The sequence below is a fragment of the Netta rufina genome (genome assembly GCF_964035555.1).
Source record: "Netta rufina genome assembly, chromosome: 4".
Lineage (NCBI taxonomy): Eukaryota > Metazoa > Chordata > Aves > Anseriformes > Anatidae > Netta > Netta rufina.
Window position 1 is genome coordinate 45683287 of NC_140127.1, and position 18772 is coordinate 45702058.

Here is an 18772-nt window from a genome sequence, read left to right on the forward strand (position 1 = left end):
TAAGGAATATCTTTAATAAAGGAGCACATATACTAAATTAAAGGGGGGGAGGGGGCAGTAAATGATCAAGTGAAATTTTTGTATATAACACTAGCACAGATGGGCATGGTCATGAACACAAGAATTTGGCCATAAAAACATATGTGAAGGTTATAAACTTTTTTTTTTTTTCATTCTTGGGATTATGTGATGGTTGGCCAAACCTTTTATCCTCACTGAAGTTGTTAACTTTGGTAAACAGTCTCCATTTGGTGTAAATTCTGATGGCTTTTGTAGACTATTGTTTAGCTTTTTGTTTAAAACTCTTTCTGATTCCCTGCTGTGTGAAATCAGTTTGACTTAAGTTGCACCTTAACCATCAGCAGTATATGATGCTCCTCATAGCTTAGAAGCTCCTGTCAGCAGGCTCTCAGAAGCAAAAGCATAGAGTGTATTTGTTTTCCATAGGTGATGTTGCCGTTGTTTAGCAATATATGTTTTCAAGTTCTGCGTAATTCATCTTGGCAAAGCTGCGTTGAACTTGGTAAAATTGTACCATAGTATGCTCACTGAATTGAGGCTACATCTAAATGGTCACCGACTGTTTCTGGTAATTTAATGCAGTCTTTGCAACTTCCTTCTCTCTGCAAAATTGGAGTTTGATGCATTAAATCTCTTTGTTTTCTGTAGACCCCCATCCATTCACCCCACCAAGTATTTCCAGATGTCAGCAGAGAAGTTTCTGGTCCATCGACTGGAGAACAGGGTGACAGCTCGGATGAAAATGAAACCACTGATCCAAGCAAGAAAAGACTAAAATCTCCCTCGAGGAGAGATAGCTACAGTGACAGCAGCAGAAGTGGTGATGAGGAGGTGATGGACTCAGCAGCACAGGTGGGCTCTGGCTGGAGTTCTGCCCTCTACCAACCATCAGGTGAAGCTGTGCCCCAGGCACACAGCCAGTACGAGGCACGCAGCGGGCAGGAAGAGGCTGTTCGCACCATCTTGTGTTCTGTTCATGAAACTTCTAGCAAGTCGGAGCTAGAGGACGACAGGTATGTTGCTTGTAATGACTCTTGTAGTGCTGCAGAAAGTGTTTACAAAAATAGGTTTTTGGACCTACTCGTGGAAATACATGGAATACTTCAGTGGTTTGTATATTCATTTATTGGTGATAGGTACATTGTGTAAACTGATCCTTGATTTGCTTGTTTATCTTTAGCACTGTGCCATTGGATTTGCCACTGATCCCAACCTGTAGAACTGTTCCTGATGTTACCACATCCGTTTTAATGAACAACTGTTTTGCTACTCCTGCATCTGAGCTGACTCCGCACCTGGGAGGAATGGCATCGTTACTCAGCCAGTTGGAAAAAAATGCTGAAGAATATGAGCCAGTAATGTCCTTTTTCTGTCTTTCAGTAATATAAGCATACTTGTTGCTGTGGCCAACTGGAAGTTTTTATAGCTGTGGTATCAGGAGTGACGGTATAGAAGTTCTGAATGTTAATTTACAAAGGGGATAGTTGTAAGTTATACGTGCATTAAACTGGAGTTGTGTCTTATAAATGGCACACGTACATCTGCCATTTGTAACCACTGAGCTGTGGCTGTTCATACAAGTGTTGGCAGATGCTTTCTGCCTGGGCTTTTCAAGTTGTTTTTTTTTTTTTTTTTTATGTTTCCCTCTGAGTGCGGAAGCCTCCCTGTATGCATGTATGTGTGCGTATTTCATTGTCATGTCAGCCTTAGAACGCTTGGCATTAAGCATTTATTTATTGAGCTCTAGGCAGTGTTCTTAGATTAACTTTATATGGTTGTTACCTTGCTTTGTGGTTGTTTGGAGAGAATGGGATAAATCAGGGCAGAAGGGAATTGGGTAGACCCTGTTCTTCGCTGCTTTAGTATCTATGAATCCCCCAAATTTTCTGCTCTGTCACAAAATGCAGCTTATTTTTAAGACTTTTCTGAGATAGCTTACTGCCACCTGAGAAACATTTGTATTGTGTATCAGAAGGGACTTGTGCTTCCATAGCTTCCCATAATCGATTCACAGATAGAAAAGAAAATGAAAAGTGAGGCTCGATATTTTGTAATCATAAGAGTCTTCCAAGTTACACAGCTGTTCTAGCCTATACTCCATTTGGAGAAGTTTTTCCTCAAATCTTCATGGTGCTGTGTGAGTTTCTGTGCAAGTGAAGTAGATAGGCATCTTTCAAACAAAATTAATGCAAATTAAAAAAGACAAGACATATGCCTGTGTTCTTTCCTAAAAAAAGCTAGTATTGTATCCCATCATAAGAAAATATATTCACCTTATTTAGTTGAATAGCTGCTGCTGTATTGTCTTTCTTGGAAAATACAGAGTCTTTTTATTGCTTGGCAGCTAGTTGAGGGTAAATTAAGGTGTCAGCTTTGACAGGTTCCTTGACAACTCTGTTTAGATAATGGGCCTTTGGCACAAGGTTAGCTTCATGAAAAAGAGGTCCAAATTAGAGGTAATTACTTGATGCAGCTAAGCTGAGCCTGCTAAGACAGCCATCTCAGTACTTATGCTTGTGTTCCATTTAAACCAATAGGTAAATCCATTTTATATTTCTGACACTCAAATTCAGTGAAGTGTTTGCTTCTGTTTGTATGTGTTGTGAAGTGCTACTTTCTTTCCCTAGGAAGTAGAGCTCCAAGTCACCATGACCAAGTCTGAAAAGGGTAGTCTGGGCTTCACAGTGACCAAAGGTAACGATAACATTGGCTGCTACATTCACGACATTGTTCAGGATCCTGCCAAAAGCGATGGGAGACTACGACCTGGAGACCGACTAATAAAAGTGAGAGAATTATCATTTCCAGATAGTGATTGCATGAAAAGGACAACTTTGACCCTAAAATAAATGTGAACCCCATTGTGTGCTAAAGTAAATGTGTTTAAGGAACAGAGGAGTGCACATTTTGTGAGGCATAATTAGATAGCAGTTAGACAAAAAGAAATAAAAATAGGAAATAAGTATGAGGAACCGCAAGTGTGGTCAATAAAGCATCCATAGTTTTGTCCTTTAATGTCAAGCATCAACAACAGGAAGTCTGTTTTATTTGGAACCTAACTGGGAGATGCTTCTTTTTTTTCCTTCGCAGGTTAATGACATTGATGTCACTAACATGAGTCATACAGATGCAGTAAATTTTCTCCGTGCTGCCCCCAGAACTGTCAGACTAGTGCTAGGACGTGTTTTGGAGTTACCCAAGATGCCAGTATTGCCTCATTTACTGCCTGATATTACACTAACATGTCATAAGGAGGAGCTAGGTAACAGAATTATACTGCTTTTTTTTCTCTAGTGTGATTGTTTTTTCTTCAGTTACAAAGCAAGAACTTGACTTTTTTTTTTTTTTTTTTTTTTACCTACACAGGTCTGGTGTTATCAGGAGGTCATGACAGCCTTTACCAAGTTGTGTATATTAGTGACATTCTCCCCAGATCAGTTGCTGCCAGGGAAGAGAGTCTCCATGCGCTAGATATTATCCATTACATTAATGGAGTAAGCACACAGGGAATGTCTCTGAAAGAAGCCAAAAGGTCATTGGAAACATCCCTTCCTAAAGTGGTGCTCAAAGCGACCAGGTATGTTTTATGTATGTTCTCAATTTTTGTGCTTCAGTGCAGAAGGGTACTTGGTACTTGTGTTTTGTGTTTCTAGGGAACACAAGGCAGTGTCCAGCTATGAAGCATAAGTGTTCAAAGTAGTAACTTAAATAGTTCTGTCATCTCATGGATGCTCTGGCACAGCCTTGAATGTCAAAACCTGCTGACACAGATCTTAGTTTACCATTGCATTTTCACTAATCCCTGCTGCTGCTTTTACGGAATACAGCAGTTTAACAAACTCTCCAGATTATTGTCAGATTTAGTTTTTGCTTGGGACAGAAAGCCTAGTGATGTTTACCCTATTTTTGAAATCTTCCAACCATGCTTGCTGTTCTTTGCTCCCACCCAACCTTTCTCCTTTCTCCTCTGTTCTGTCACAGAAGAGGAAGAGTTTTGAGATTGAATCTTTTCGTAGGAATCCAGAATGAAACTCCAGCTCTTGGTTCCTTCCCGGAGTAGGAACTAACCAAACTGCCAGTGCTTTTATCTCTATTATGCAATATTTTAATGTTCCAGAGCTCTTTTAATAGACAGAACAACTAGCAGTTTTATTGGTCATCAGATATCGATGTATGTATGTGCAATAATCGTGCTTTTATTGATTTATATATGTTAATACACATTTCTGTAAATGTTTCTTTTCATAGAGATGGTCATCCAGTGCTTCCAAAATCCAAAAGCCCCAACAGCTCAAATTCGTGGTCAAAAAAATCTAATGGTAAGATCTGCTTGGTTACTTATTGCAGGTGAAATGTGTGCGTCCATGAAAATGAAGGAACTTGTATGCATCTTAAGATGCTATCTGAGTGCAGTTGCTGCACTGCAACTCTGTGTACTGAGAGCAGCTCCAGCAGGTGTTTGCTGGCTCTTTGCTTTAAAAGCTTCACTAAAAGAGATTCAGCAATAGTCTCTCTATGTTTCTGTTTCTACTTTGATTTAGAAATTTTCTCTAAAAACAAGCCAAGGAGTAAGTTCAACTGATCTTTTTTTATGATATACATGTAAAAATATTATTATTCTACTTGTGTTCTGTCTCTTCTGACCAGGCTTAAAAATATCATTTTGTTACATTTGCAAGAGCTTCAGGTCACCCGTTAATCTTCTTTTTCCAGACCAAAAAATCCCAAACTGATCCTATCATTCCCCTCCACTTTGTTTACATTGGGCTGTTTTCCTCCTCAAGCATGGTGTTTCCAGTCACACACATGACATTGAGTGAGACTCACAGGCAGGCCAAGCAGACAGAAATAATTGGTTTTAATTTTCTGTATACAGCATTCCTGTTAAAGCTTCCTGAGTGAGATGAGATGAACTTCGTTTGGCTAAATAGTACCTTGTTCACTCACTTAAATTCAGGATGTTTTACCACCTACATTTGCTTCCCTGCTGAACCAATGTTTATGCTGTCACTGTCTTAAGCATTTGTTTCTTCCTTTGAAATGTGGTTCTTGGCATTTGTTGTGATTCATCAAGGTCTCTTTTTTCACACTTGTCCTTAATGTATCAAGACAGTTTTGAATATTGATCTCACCTTGTAAAATTATTGAACTGTTCCATTTCATTGTTGCTCATGTACTCGATAGCTATGCTAAACATTCTGTTTCAAAAGACTTAATCAAGATATTGATGAGGAAGGTGCCTTTTAACTGAATCTTCAAAGATAACACCTTAAACTCCCTTCTTTTAGATGACTTGTCATGCATAGGTTCACAACAAGCAATTCTTACCTTTTGGTAATTTCATATAAATGCTTCTCAGCATGTAAAAGCATGTGTAAGGAAATCCAGAACCCCACTAGAAGCTACATACACAGCATCAAGTGGTTCCTCTGTCTTATTTATTATACCAGTAATATGATGTCTGACATAAGCAATGGTCTTATGTGTCATGGTATCACTCTTTTCTTGATCAAGAAGGGAAGGTACCTTACAACAAAGACCAATATGTCAGATGATGTTTATTGAAAAATAAACAAGCAACAAATTAACAGACGTTTGCAGGGTTGTAATCTATACGTCTGAGGGGAAAGGAAATCATATCCTGTTTCCCTAAGATGCCAGTGTTGCCTGTACACATTAAGTTGTTACTCTATTTATTAACATTTGTCTTTGTTTCAAGTTGGTTATTTTTATGAGCAGTGAAGCTTCCCCTTCCATTGAACTTTATTATGGCTTTTTGAAGTTTTAGTTTGTCGGATGTAAGCTTGGCACTGTCCATTAATCAGGCTGGCAGAAATGTTACTCATTTCACAATGTAATATAAAACATCTTGTTTATTTTAGAATAATAACTGATGGGGACTAATTTAATTATGGTAAAAATAATGTTCTTAAGTTGTTGATTTTCTTCCCCATTTTGTTTAGGCTGTTCTCATGGTGATCCCTGTGATAAAACAGAAAAGACAACTGATGCTTATGGGCCCAAGGTAAACATTTCCTCTATGGTGTGCATTTTCATTAACTAGAGAAAAGAATATAGTTTACACAAGTTAGAGTTTTGTTCCTTTTCTTTTTTTTAAAGAAGTTAGTTTGATGTAATGCACTGTAATTATGCAAATCCCCTCTTGCCATTTGTTATGAAAAAGCAGTGGTGATAATAAATATACTAGCTTCTCTTTCTTTAGGATTGCCTTATAGAAAGACAAGTGATCTTATAAGAGGATGCAAGGCTCTTATCTATTCTCTTCCCTATTCCTGCAGATACTTGCATGTTACATCACCAGACTGTTTTCTCTTTTTTGCCTTTGTTTTCTTCTGAGAAAAAGGTGTAATGTGGCACCAAAAGAGCTGAAGCCTGCATGTTTTATTGAGAATATGTAATGTTAAATGTTATTGTGTGTTATCTTGTAGTAGTTAATTCTTCATCTCTGTGTGTTTTTTTCTTAATTATTTTATTTCTTTTCCTTTGCTAATGTCATTTGGAACTTAAAACACACTTTAAAGCTGCCAAATGGGCAAATAGAATTCTGCCCACCCATCACCCAGCTGTCTTAGATGAAATAGGATATGACTAGTTTCTTTCTGGTTTTTTTTTTTTTTTTTTTTTCTAAGTGGAGCTGTGTACTTTTTACTTATTAAACTGCTTAAACAGATGACACACTCTTTAAGAGTTAATTTGTAGTGTTCTTCATTTTATTAGGTCAATGGCAATGGCATCCTAGGAACATCGCATGCAAACACAGAAAATAATACCCACCACACAAAAGGACTGATGAATCTCACAGGGTCTGGAGATGCCTCTTCCCTTGGCTTTGTCACTCAGATAGCAGATTTTTCTAAACACAGTGACAAATCAGGTAAGAAGAGATAAGGGACCATTTTTTGTGGGCAAAAGAGAATCAAGGTAATAGAGTTTGAATAGACTGAAATTAGTCAAAGCTAGGTTGGCAGTCAACATTAAAAGATCATCTTCAAGCCCCGTGGTGTGCTCTTGAGAAATTATTTCATGTTGGAAGTAGATATATAAAAATTGGATTTTGTGTCAGAGGGAAATGAGGGAAAGCCATGATAGCAGCTAGGAATAATGCCTTGGTGTCTGCCCCTCTCTTTCTCCTCCTCATCTGCCCCCAATCCATTTTGGGAAAAATTGACATTTTATACTATCTGTTTTTCAGAAACAGAGGTTCCAGATGATGAATATTATGATGAAGACGATCACAATGAAGTTGTCCAATACCTGTTGGATGTTGTAGATGAGGAAGCCCAGAACCTCTTAAATCGTAATAACGCTACATCAGAGGCCCAGAACCTTCTACACGTCAAGAAGGCCACATCAGAAGATCATCTGCCAGGTACTGTGAGCCACTCTTAGAACAGATGACTAGAAACAACATGCCTTGTGAAATAGGTGCTGAGTAAACTGCAGCAAGTGTGACAGGTGACATTGAATTGTTTTCTGAAGTGATAGTTTCCAAAGTAGACTATAAATGTTTGCTGTTTCCAGTGAACTTCAGATGCAGTTTAGTATGTATTTAGTATTATTATTAAAAAGTATAATATTAGTATTATGTATTTAGTATCTAGTACTAATCTGGGAGAAAGAATCCTGTTCTGTTCTCAAATTGTTTCATGAGTGGAACTACTGTTTAGGTACCTAGTTATTTAGCTGCAATCATACTTTTGGCATTCCAGTGTTGCCTTGATCTCAGATTGCAGAATTTGGAAATGTGTTGAGATCTCTCAAAACCAAACTGTTTGTTCCAGCATGCTCTATCTCTTAGGAAAACTGTGCAGCTTTTCAGTAGCTGCTTCTGTTTGTGCAGCTTTCTTTTCTTTTTTTGTTTGTCTCCTTAGCTGCAGTTGTTACTAACTGAAACTTAGTGTGCAGTATGATTTGTTGTACTTTGTGGTGTCACACTGTGGATGCTCCCCACTGCTCAAGCAAGATGCTTGCTAACTTGTGTAGAGTTTCCTTTCAGAATTGAAGATAAACCTTCCAAAATTGTAACTACTTCAGCTTTTTTGCTGCTCTTTAAGTTCATTGGGTTATTGTCACCTGTCATTATATTAAAAATCAGGCAATACTAAGGTTCTGGCTATGTCAGGACCTTACCTGAGGAATATTATTTGAGTTCCACTACTTGCAATTTCTTTTAGCTGTGATTCACTCTTTGCAAGTGAACATATATTGTATGTTTAAGACAGGGCAGTAGAGAACTGCTATAGCAGCCAGTTTTTATCCAGAACGTTTGATTAGGACTTGGTCTAAATGTAATTGAATTGCAGAAACACTGTTGACATGGGAATCCGCTGATTTCCTAGCACTAGCCTGCCCATCTGCTACACTGTGGCAGAATACATTCTGTTAGCTTTGCGAACAACCTCGCTTTTAATCACAACTCTTCTAGTTAAGGGGGAAGCCATAGGTCTGATTCTCCAGCACGCTGGTAGTAAAGGGACTTGAAAGTTGTTCCTTGATTATTCTGGCACCTGTGAATCCTGTTAGAAATGTTTGGCACTACACAGGAATACATGTCTGAGAAGGTAGTTTCAGGATAACTTTCACTGTGTTCATGCTGTATCTTCTGCATTCTGATTCTCCTGCTACAGTAGAAATTAATGGGAAGTTGATAGAAGATAAGTCTGAAGATACTGACTGTGATGGGTCGTCTTTACCTGAAGATTTTTCAGAGGTGAGATGGCAATAAGCTGGCAGACATGTCTGCAGATTTTGTTGTGTCAGTCTGTTTTAATTTATTATTTTACTTATTTGTATAGGCCTTGTGGAAATAACCTTAACGTGCATTTTAAATGAAATTATCTTTGTCAGTAGTAGCTTTAAATGGTGTATAAAAAGTTATTTTTGAACTAATGTATGATTACTCTTTAATAAAGTAATTATGCAAGAGAACAAAGCGTGGAATTAACATAAACTTATTCTCACGTAGAACTAGTTTTTGTCTTGTTCCATGTGTTTTTTTAAGTGATAAAATACCTCATTAGTGTTACTTCAGTCATTTCATCTCAAGTTGCCTTGATTCCTGCTCAAATAAGGGAAGTAGTCACAATGAATATTGTGTAGATTTATCTTTGCAACATACAAATTTTAGGCCTCTTTTCTCCTTACTTTTTGCTAGAATTCTTTCATTAAGTTGAATACCTTCTACATGTGATTTACCCTGCATTATTACATGTCCTGTTCTACATCGATCACTAGATGCCCTAGTATGGTTTCACACTTCAAATTATCAGAACTCCTTTGTATCTGCCATATCCTAGCTGTTGTGGATTTCTGTGTCCAGTCAGGGAGAGCTGAGAGACAAAATGGCAATGTCTCTGTTGCATTCTCTAGGAGATCCAAAAGTAAAATTGACTATGACAGTGGAAACTTCCAGGATGGCCTAATAAGCATAAATCCTTTCGGAGAGTTGTTCTTTCTCCAAAGGAGAGTTTAAATGCCCTCTTCTTTGCTGAGTCATCTTTGTCTTTTGAGGAAGACATGTATAGGAGTACCTAGAATTTAGAGGTAAAGCCTTGTTCTGTTCTTTATGGCAGTGGTGGCTTTTCAGGATGCCAAAGTGTTCACTGTCAGACTTGCCTCATAGGAGGTTTTTAAGATTACAAACAAAAAAGTCAACTGGAAAAAATGTGGATGGCTCTACCGCTGCCATGAGTCAGGAATAATTTTAAGATAGCCGTTGGCCTTGTTACAGTGCAGCCTTCTTCCAAGTACTCGGTGTTCTTCTCTGTTATTTTGCATTAGTGAGCTAAAATAGTAAAGTCTTATGTTATTTGATGCTCTGAACTTAGTCAGCTTCAGAAAAACTCTCTATACCTGCTCACATCCTTGATAATTTAGAGTGGATGAGCTTTATGACTATGATCTTGATGTGTTTTTCTCTTCCACTAGCCAACACACTTAAATGGTTGTGAAGACCATTGTGAAGAAAAAGCTGTGCCAGAAAGGTAAGATTTCTAATGTTGCTTGAAAGTAAACCCATGAGATATGAAGCTCTGAAGAGAGCTGTTATAATGCAAATATAGCATACATGTGTGTGCAAGGGAAAGAGGGATATGGATAATTCTGTATGTAATGTCTTGTTGAATTGCTATTTGCCTGTTCTTGTTACTGAAAAGGTTATAATTCACCTGAACATTAGTCACCCTTCTGTGGTTTACCGTGCCCTGGCTGTATTTATTCCTTTGATATATAGTTTTAACATGTAATTAGGACATGCGTGCAGTCTGTTTCCACTTGGGTGCTTGGGGCTTCCTCTTCCTATATGGAAAACTAAGGATGCGCCTGGCCACGTTACCAGCTTTTGCTTCGAGACAGTTTGAATCTTGGAAATTCACACAGTGGTTTCTCTGTGCTAATATTTGTCCTTAGTCTAAGTAGTGCTTCAGTCAAGATGTATGTGCTTCTGTTGTAATAAAGCCTCTGGAAAGTTTGAGTTGAATCTTGGCTTAAACAGTGCTGTTATGTTGTATAGATACTTGATATTTTTATTGCCATTCTCAACAAAGGTAGAATACTTGCAGTTTAAAATAGGTACCCTAGTACATTTGTGTTGAATTATGTGAATGGTCCAAATATTCTATTGGATGTTATTTGACATCTTTGCCTTTGAAGTGTAATTGCAGTGATGATTATTACTAGAGTAATATTGTCCAAGTTCTTTCCCCACTGTCATCTTTTTTTTAAAATCCCCAGTGGTGATTGAAAAAAAAGTGGGTGGGTGTGGGTGGATTTTGTTCTTTTTGTTTTTGAGATCACTTGTATGGATCTGGTCCAGAAGAACTTGTAGCTACAAATTACCTCCTGATATTATTTCATTAGATTGCAAGTGTGTTATCTCTGGGTGTTGTTCCATATGTTCCTTGTCTTCTGTAGGTCACCTCCACAACCTCCCTTGAGTCAAGCAGATGAAGATGAAATCACGTGGGGAAGTGATGAATTGCCAATTGAATCAATCAACCAGGAACATGTAAATAAAGGCAAGAACTTCAGCAAATAATCAATTGAAAACTGAGGATCACATTAAGGAGACTATGTCAGAACTGAATAGTCAAATGTCTAGGATGTGTTTTGAGGGTGTAACGATAGGTATAATGGGAAATATAACAGCTCCACTACCCACTGGAAAGGATCTTTGCAGCTGTAGTATCTGTGTGAGAGCTGATCGGAACAAGTATTGTCAAGATTTGGCCTCTAGTTGTAGTACAGTTGAAACCAATTCTCTCCCATAGTATCTGTCTGACAAAAACTGTAGCAACATTTGATGGTTTGTGTGGTTTAACCGTGATCAAACACCTTGTGTGCTTGTAGTAGTACCCACGTGTTCAAATTGTGCAATATTTTCCCTCTATATTGAGTCTGTTTTCCACTGTTGCTCAATTTGGCAGGGTGAAGTACTGCTAAGTTTGATGCGTTTGGCAGAAGCTAGTCTTTTCCTTTTGAGATAGGATTAGAGATGTCAGCTCCTGAAATTCATACACAGTAGCATTGTGTCTGTAGTTTCTGTATTCATTAAAAGAAGTAAAGAATAATCCATGTAAACCTTTTGCCTAAGCTAGTAGATGAAAAGACACTTAATTGCAATAGCAGAGACTTCTGGTTTATGATTTTTTTTGTTCATTTCAGAGGAGCACTGAAGGTCTTACAGGAAGCAGGCTTTATTGGAGAAAACAATGTTTTTAATGCATCTTACAATTAACATTTAAAAGCTATCTTGACTATAAGTGCTACAGATGAATTCACAGGACGTGATATTTATTTAACTGGAGACTTCTGAACTCATCCATGTTTATGTTTATGAATTTTGTAGATTGTTTTAAAGAACCTACATTTAAAGTATATATGGAGTTTATTTTAGTTTACTTATTGTAAGTTCAGGAAAACATTCTATTTGGTACCTGGATTAATGAAAGCCAATTTTGCTTTTTGCTGTTTGTTAGTTTGTTTTTGCCTGTCAAATTGAGAAACTATCTACAGAGGTAGCAAATAGCATTGAAAAGACCATTTCACTCAAAGATGCTTTATTGGTCATGCCTTTTTTGCAAAAGATAATAATGTATGAGTCACCCCTGCATAGCAGGAAAACCATATATAACAGTAACAAAGAAATCTAGCACCGCACTGCATTTTATGTTGCCTTAATTTTAGCTATTTATACAGGCATTTAAATCAGCCTTATTTTTGTGCTAGATTTCCCTTTGGTGACAAATGAAGAGATCTCTTCGCTCCCTACTGTGAATGTACTCCCTGGAGGCAAGTACTCAGGAGCCAAATTGAAGTCTGTCATCAGGATGTTGCGTGGATTGCTGGAACAGGGAGTCCCTTCTAAAGAGATTGAAGTGAGTAACTATTTGTCCTTTTAGGTCCTGTTTTCTAAAACTCTGCTTTTTAACAGGATGAAACAGTTAGAAATAGAATGGTTGATTCATCACTGCCTTAAAGACCACAGCACTTTGATTTGCAGCTCTTTAAAAGGATGAAAAGACTTCCTTCACCAAACATCTCTCCCTTCCCCCCGCCAGCTGCTGAGAGATGAGGTGGAGCTGGCAGTTCAATTCAAAAATGTGTTTACATCATTCTTATTTTTAGCAAATTTCTGGTAAATTCTTATTTCATTTCTCTATCCTGAATGAATATGCAGGCAAGGATAAGGTAAATAAATGCTGCAAAATCTAGCTGCAGAAATGAGAAAACAGTCCTTTTCATGTCTCAACATTGTTAAACTCTCCTTTAGGAGAAGATGAAGTATTTACTAGATCACACTTTTTTTTTTCATTGGTTTGTTTCACGTTGGTGTATTTTTTTTAGGTATCTGACATTAGCTTCCTTTCTGTGACCCAATTTTTGTGCATATCCACAGTAGGATTATTTTATTTGTTTTGTGTCTTTGAGAGACTGCTTTACCACTTGTCGTCATTCATTGCATTGTAACGTATGAGTTATTTCTCCCTTACAGAATCTTCAAGAGTTAAAACCGTTGGACCAGTGTTTGATTGGACAAGCAAAGGAGAACAGGAAGAAGAACAGATACAAAAACATACTTCCTTGTAAGTCCTAACTAATCTGACACTGTGTTGATATTTTGTCTCCATCTGTACAGTCACATGAACTGGATCACAAATTGAGGTGGTTTGATTCCCGGTCCCAGTTCTACTGCTGAGTAGGGAAAAGTTAATATGTCATTTTCTACAAGTTTAAATTGAATATTTATAAAGCAGTTTAGTAATGGTAAGGAACAAATTCATGTGGTGGGTAGGGATGGATGTTCATGGGTTTGGCGGCTATTTGAGAAGATTCCATTTATTAAATGAGATATATTTATGGAACCAGAGAACTTTTTATCAGCTTTACTCATGGACATTTGGGAATAAACGTATACGCAATTGCCAGTAAGTTTCTTACAATACAAGTTGGTTTGTTAGCTGGGAGATGAGTTGAGGAGTAGTGAGAACTGACGGAGGCTACTTCTGAGTGAAAAATACTCCAACTCAGTTTCAAAGGTGATGCAGTTTTAGTCACTTAGCCTGCCTGTTAGTTAAGTTTCTCCCCTAGCTATCTTCTTTTTTTCAAGAAGTACTGACTTGTATCTTAAAGCAAGTATTATATTGTTTCCTGTTGTTTTGGGATTTCTTTTTAATAAAATTTGGAAGCATCTTTGGAGATAAGCAGCATGTGAGTGTGCAAGGCTCAGCATCTCTATTCTGTGAAGGTCTGATGATGTGCACGCATGGCATTGAAGTATTTCTGTCATGTTGGGATTGCAGATGATACCACTAGAGTACCTCTTGGGACTGAAGGTGGATACATCAATGCCAGCTTCATTCGCATGCCAGTGGGGAACGAAGAGTTCATTTACATTGCATGTCAAGGACCTCTCCCTACTACTGTAGCAGATTTCTGGCAAATGGTTTGGGAACAAAAATGTACTGTGATTGCCATGATGACTCAGGAGGTTGAAGGAGAAAAGATAAAATGCCAGCGTTACTGGCCAGATGTACTCAATAAAACCACCATGATAACTGACAGACTACGGCTTGCTCTTGTAAGATTCCAGCAGCTGAAGGGCTTTATCATTAGAGTGCTGGAGCTAGAAGAGATTCAGGTAAGTGCATCTCATTTGGCATGCTGAGAACTTTTTCCTGGGTGCCGACGTTTCAGTTCTCATACTTGTGGCTTGCCTGCTTGCAATCGCAATGTCCATGTGGAGGTGTAACATGGAGCTTCTCTCTGGCCAATGAATGTTACTGAGCAACTCTTCTGCCATGCAAGTTGTGCTACTTGGTGACTTTTTACAAGAGAAGGCCTGATGGGCCAGGGGCTGATTTTATGATGCTAATGTGGCTCCTTATGTGCCATTGGTCATGTAAACAGAAAGATGTATCAGGATGTAACACTCATTATTCAGTCTGTCTGGTTCATTCCTGTGTATGATTAATTCAGCCTGCACATTGAACCTTATACAGTTTAACTCTCAGCTAGGAGTTGAGCTCATGGCTTCTCTTGTTTCGCTGGATTAGAGACCGCTTTCATGGGGCAAATCCATCTCTTCAGAAACTGCTTCTTTTGAGAACTTACCCATCTTTTTCTTCATTCTTTGTGTAACATTTCGTTGTTCCTGTTGTTCTTAAACCTCAGACAGGTGAAGTACGGCACATTTCCCATCTGAACTTCATTGCCTGGCCTGACCATGACACCCCTTCTCAACCAGACGACCTGCTAACTTTTATCTCCTACATGCGGCATGTCTACAAATCGGGACCCATTGTAACTCACTGCAGTGCGGGCATTGGCCGGTCAGGGACCCTGATATGTATAGATGTAGTTCTGGGATTAATCAGCAGAGACCTCGATGTAAGTACCTGGAGGGATGGGTAAGCTGTGCTTTTGACTTGCAGGAACTGCTCAATGGGAGTCAATCAGTCATTCTAAGAAAATGCCATGCTTTTGAGGTCAGCATGTAGGCCACATCTTAGTGTAACATAAACGAGGATGTAAAACAGCAGCAGCCATGCAAATGTTTCTTTAATGATGATGGGGATGCAGAAGGGTGCAGGGAGAGATCTAACATTGGGTTCTTGGATTAGGTCAGGGAATTTCTTTAAGTGTCCTGATTGTTGAAAGCTCGGTAATGCTGTATGAGGTGCCACTTAACATATTTGGTTGTGCTGCAAGGAGACCTACTGAGCAGATTTTCAGAGTGTGGCTTGGGAATACAAGTATATTACCACAAGAGCTCAGGCAAGTGAAGGAAAAGAGTTAAAATGCCTGCCTTACTGGCTGGATGTACTGACAGATCTGAGAAACCCTTGTGGTAACTGATGGTAGAGATGACAGATGTGATGCTTGATGAGCCAGAGGTTGATGCACAGTTGCAGAGCTGCTAAAGGCAAGCAGAATGTGTGTTTAGGCAACTGAATCCCAATCTTAGTGACAGTGTAACTTCTGTGTTTAAAACAAGTAACAAAAAAACATCAAAAACACACAGTGCAAACACCTCATTCTGAGACAGCACCCTGCTCTCTAGGGTGATCCACAGGAGGGTGCTAGCCTCCTTAATGTTTGTATCCTTCACTGGACCAGTGTTTTTGTGAATTCCGTATTGGTGAGCTATAATGTCATCAGCAGGGTTTCCAAGCACCTACTAAATGTCTAGAACTAGTATAGACCTGTAGAAGTTAAAAACATTGTGTTAGGTTGGGATGAGGGGCTCTATTTTCTGTACACTCGGTTCCTAGTATGCATAGGCAAGAGAGCCAATAGAGGCACACAGCGAAAGAAAAAAGAGAAAGGTATATGGTGTAGGAGGGCCAAATCCTTAGCGCTCCAAGACAGCTCATGCTGGTAATTTGCCAAACGTATGCAGGATACACTGAATTGTAAATCGTTTCACTACAAAATGTTTCGTGTAGCTAGTTGGATTCCTCTGTGTGATGCTCATTTTCTTACATGCAGTATGTCTTCTTTCAACATTTCACTCGCTGTTTGTTTTTGTAGTTTGACATCTCAGACCTGGTGCGCACGATGCGTCTGCAGAGGCATGGGATGGTACAGACAGAGGTGAGTCTGGCTTCTCCAGATTCAGCCTTCCAGCTACAGGAAAGATGCTGGAATTCTAACTCTGATGTGCCAGGAAGCTTTTTGTAAGGCACGCAGTGGTTGTCTTCATGTTCTCTAATGGGATGTTTGTGTTGGGAGAATTAAATCGGATGCTTTGTGCTCTTTCAATTTGTGGTTAAAAATAATAGTAAGAGCTGGAGTTAGGGTTTTCTTCTTCTAAAACATGTGTTAGAGTAGAAATCAGATGATTTTTTTTTTGTCAAAAAGAGTTTCATTGCATGCTGAAGAGAAAGGCTAACTATATAGCTGCTGTGAATTGCTGAAACTACTGGAGACTTCTTGAAACCACCTTTTAGGGGGAGGTGTTCAGCTAGAAATAAATTGAGTGTCTTAGGAGTAATCTGGATCTGGAGCTGTTTAACCTTACTTTGGATTTGCACCACTTTTTGAACATGAAGGACTTGTCTAACTGCAGTTAAAAAATAAACCAGAAAGAACCATCGCCTCAACCTCTCCCACAAAACAAAGATTAGCTCTCAAACCTGTATTGACCTATAAAACCTAAGATTTTAAGATGATAAGATGCCCTGTAATATGAGTTCTCTATTAGTTAATCTCAGATAGTAATCTGAGTTCTCTGTTAGTTGGAATGATCAAAGATCTTTAAAGGTCACTTGCTGTCTTCATTTCTGCTCCTGTGAAGTGTTTAGTCTATTCTATTTCGCATCAAAAATGAAGCGAAAGGAGGGATAAATGCCCCATGTAAAACTGTACTTCTAGTGGCAGGCAAGTACCTCTCCTTGTTCAAAGTTGAGGTTGTATATTTCTCAATTGTCTGTTGTTTTTTTTTTTTGGCTTATTTTACTATAGAAATAGTATTGAAATCAAGTGCTGTGGCAAGTGAGAGTAAATTGCTTAGGTGGTGCAAGCATTTTTCATGTGTACTCTGGTTTCCTTTCCCTTGCAGGATCAGTACATTTTCTGCTATCAAGTTGTCCTATATGTCCTGAACCATCTCCAACAGGAAGAACAGAGAGGGAAATAAAATACTGAATGGAAGTGCTTTTAAAACAAGGAAGCAAGGAGATCTAAAGACTCTCACCTGTTTTATTTGTTCTGCTAATATTATTCCAGTCATTTTCTTCAGTTGCTGTCAAATGTTTTTTTCTAAATAGTCTCTTCATCACTCCAGATAAGGTATATAGTATATGGAAAAGGGATAGCTTTTGCAATACCACTAGTGTCTTACGCCCATGGACACATCTGTGAGATACTTGTATAACAGTAAATAATATTTAATAAAAGCTGCATTTTTTGCAGCATCCTTAATATGTGATTAAGTACTGAAATAAAAATATTTTAATTAAAAAATGAAGAAAAAAAGTAATCTTATAATACCTCCTGCAGTTCTGCAACTGTTCTGGGGTATTTGTTTCTTAGGGGGTGGGATAAAGCAGTATTTTTGGCCTGGTCAACTTTATTACGAAGACATTTTACTAGTTTCTTTTAAAAGCTTGTTTATGGCACAGCCTTTTTTTGTCCTTTTAGTACAGTTAGAACTATTTTATAGAGGGTATCTTGAAATCAGTATTTAAGCTTTTAAGAGATGCCTTTTAGCATAAGGATGGTAGTGAATGTTTACTGTAAGTATCACAGTTAATAATGTTTACTTGATAGAGTTTCATGTATATATTTATATACTTTTACAAAAAAAAAAAAAAAGCTGAATTATCAGATGCCTAACCTTATAACTTATTAGGCATCTCTACTCTGTAAATAAAAATACACTTAAAATACACTGATTGGTGGATCTGGGTATTTTTGTGTCCTTTTCCTGATTTCCCTGGCCTAACAGGGCATCCTTCCCCAACACTGTGGTTGCTACACTTCTTACATGATTGGCAACAAAAGGGCCCTCCTGGTGCCTGTTCTTCAGTATCCGTTTGAGAAAAGCTGCAGAACTGTGGGTTCCCTTCTAGAGAGCTTCCACACTGTGGTGAAAGGAAGAGGTATTTTCCCTTCCCTCCCTGTTTTTTGGCATACATGGGCATTGAGACCTGCATCACATTTTTATGGTGGGTTGGTACTTGGATGCTGTGGCAGTGAGCTGACAACAACGGAACCTGCTCTGCTTAAACCAGCCACGTTTGATGGGGAAGGCAGGATACTGAGTTCTGAGTAACTCAGTGTTTTAGTGATACTATAAACAGCCAACTGTTCTGAAAGGAAGTCTTAGCTTTATGCTCTGTGGGCATTTTTTGATGATAGAAAAACTGCTAGAAGCATTCTGCATTGCAAGGGTAAAAATAAGTTCAGAGACCTGTGACTCTCCAAGGTTTCACTCTTCAAAATAGTAGCTGTATTGATCTCCTTGTCCTTAGCTCAGCCCTTGAGCTTTATTTTCATTGTATTTTCTCCCTGTCTGTCTGAGGAGGGGGAGCAAGAGAGCAGCGTGGTGGTGCTGAGCTACCTACCGGTGTGAAACCACCATATACCCCACAGTGTTCTGCTGTCCCAACATTGGAACAGTCACCATCTAGCTTATTTAATGGCATTATATATTATTAATGGTAATATAACTAGCAATAGCATGACTGAAAAAAGGAAGAGCCTTTTTCACTTGTCACAGTAACACTAT

The 18772-nt window shown here is 38.4% G+C and overlaps 1 protein-coding gene across 1 annotated transcript in view; it reads left to right on the forward strand.

Moving 5' to 3' along the window:
* Window positions 1-17756, forward strand: part of PTPN13 (protein tyrosine phosphatase non-receptor type 13) — a gene marked incomplete at its 5' end in the record, with an annotated part of 85814 nt that extends 68058 nt beyond the window's left edge. The window contains 18 exons of the mRNA XM_084285815.1: window positions 670-1034; window positions 1202-1376; window positions 2649-2807; window positions 3112-3283; window positions 3388-3598; window positions 4270-4340; window positions 5985-6046; window positions 6760-6916; window positions 7235-7411; window positions 8670-8752; window positions 9970-10025; window positions 10954-11057; window positions 12268-12416; window positions 13034-13124; window positions 13842-14179; window positions 14713-14928; window positions 16072-16134; window positions 17102-17756. Of these exons, the coding sequence (XP_084141941.1) occupies window positions 670-1034; window positions 1202-1376; window positions 2649-2807; window positions 3112-3283; window positions 3388-3598; window positions 4270-4340; window positions 5985-6046; window positions 6760-6916; window positions 7235-7411; window positions 8670-8752; window positions 9970-10025; window positions 10954-11057; window positions 12268-12416; window positions 13034-13124; window positions 13842-14179; window positions 14713-14928; window positions 16072-16134; window positions 17102-17179 (2727 nt within the window). The 3' untranslated portion in view covers window positions 17180-17756. The remainder of the gene's footprint in view (window positions 1-669; window positions 1035-1201; window positions 1377-2648; window positions 2808-3111; window positions 3284-3387; window positions 3599-4269; window positions 4341-5984; window positions 6047-6759; window positions 6917-7234; window positions 7412-8669; window positions 8753-9969; window positions 10026-10953; window positions 11058-12267; window positions 12417-13033; window positions 13125-13841; window positions 14180-14712; window positions 14929-16071; window positions 16135-17101) is intronic.
* Between the last annotated feature and the right edge of the window lie 1016 nt (window positions 17757-18772).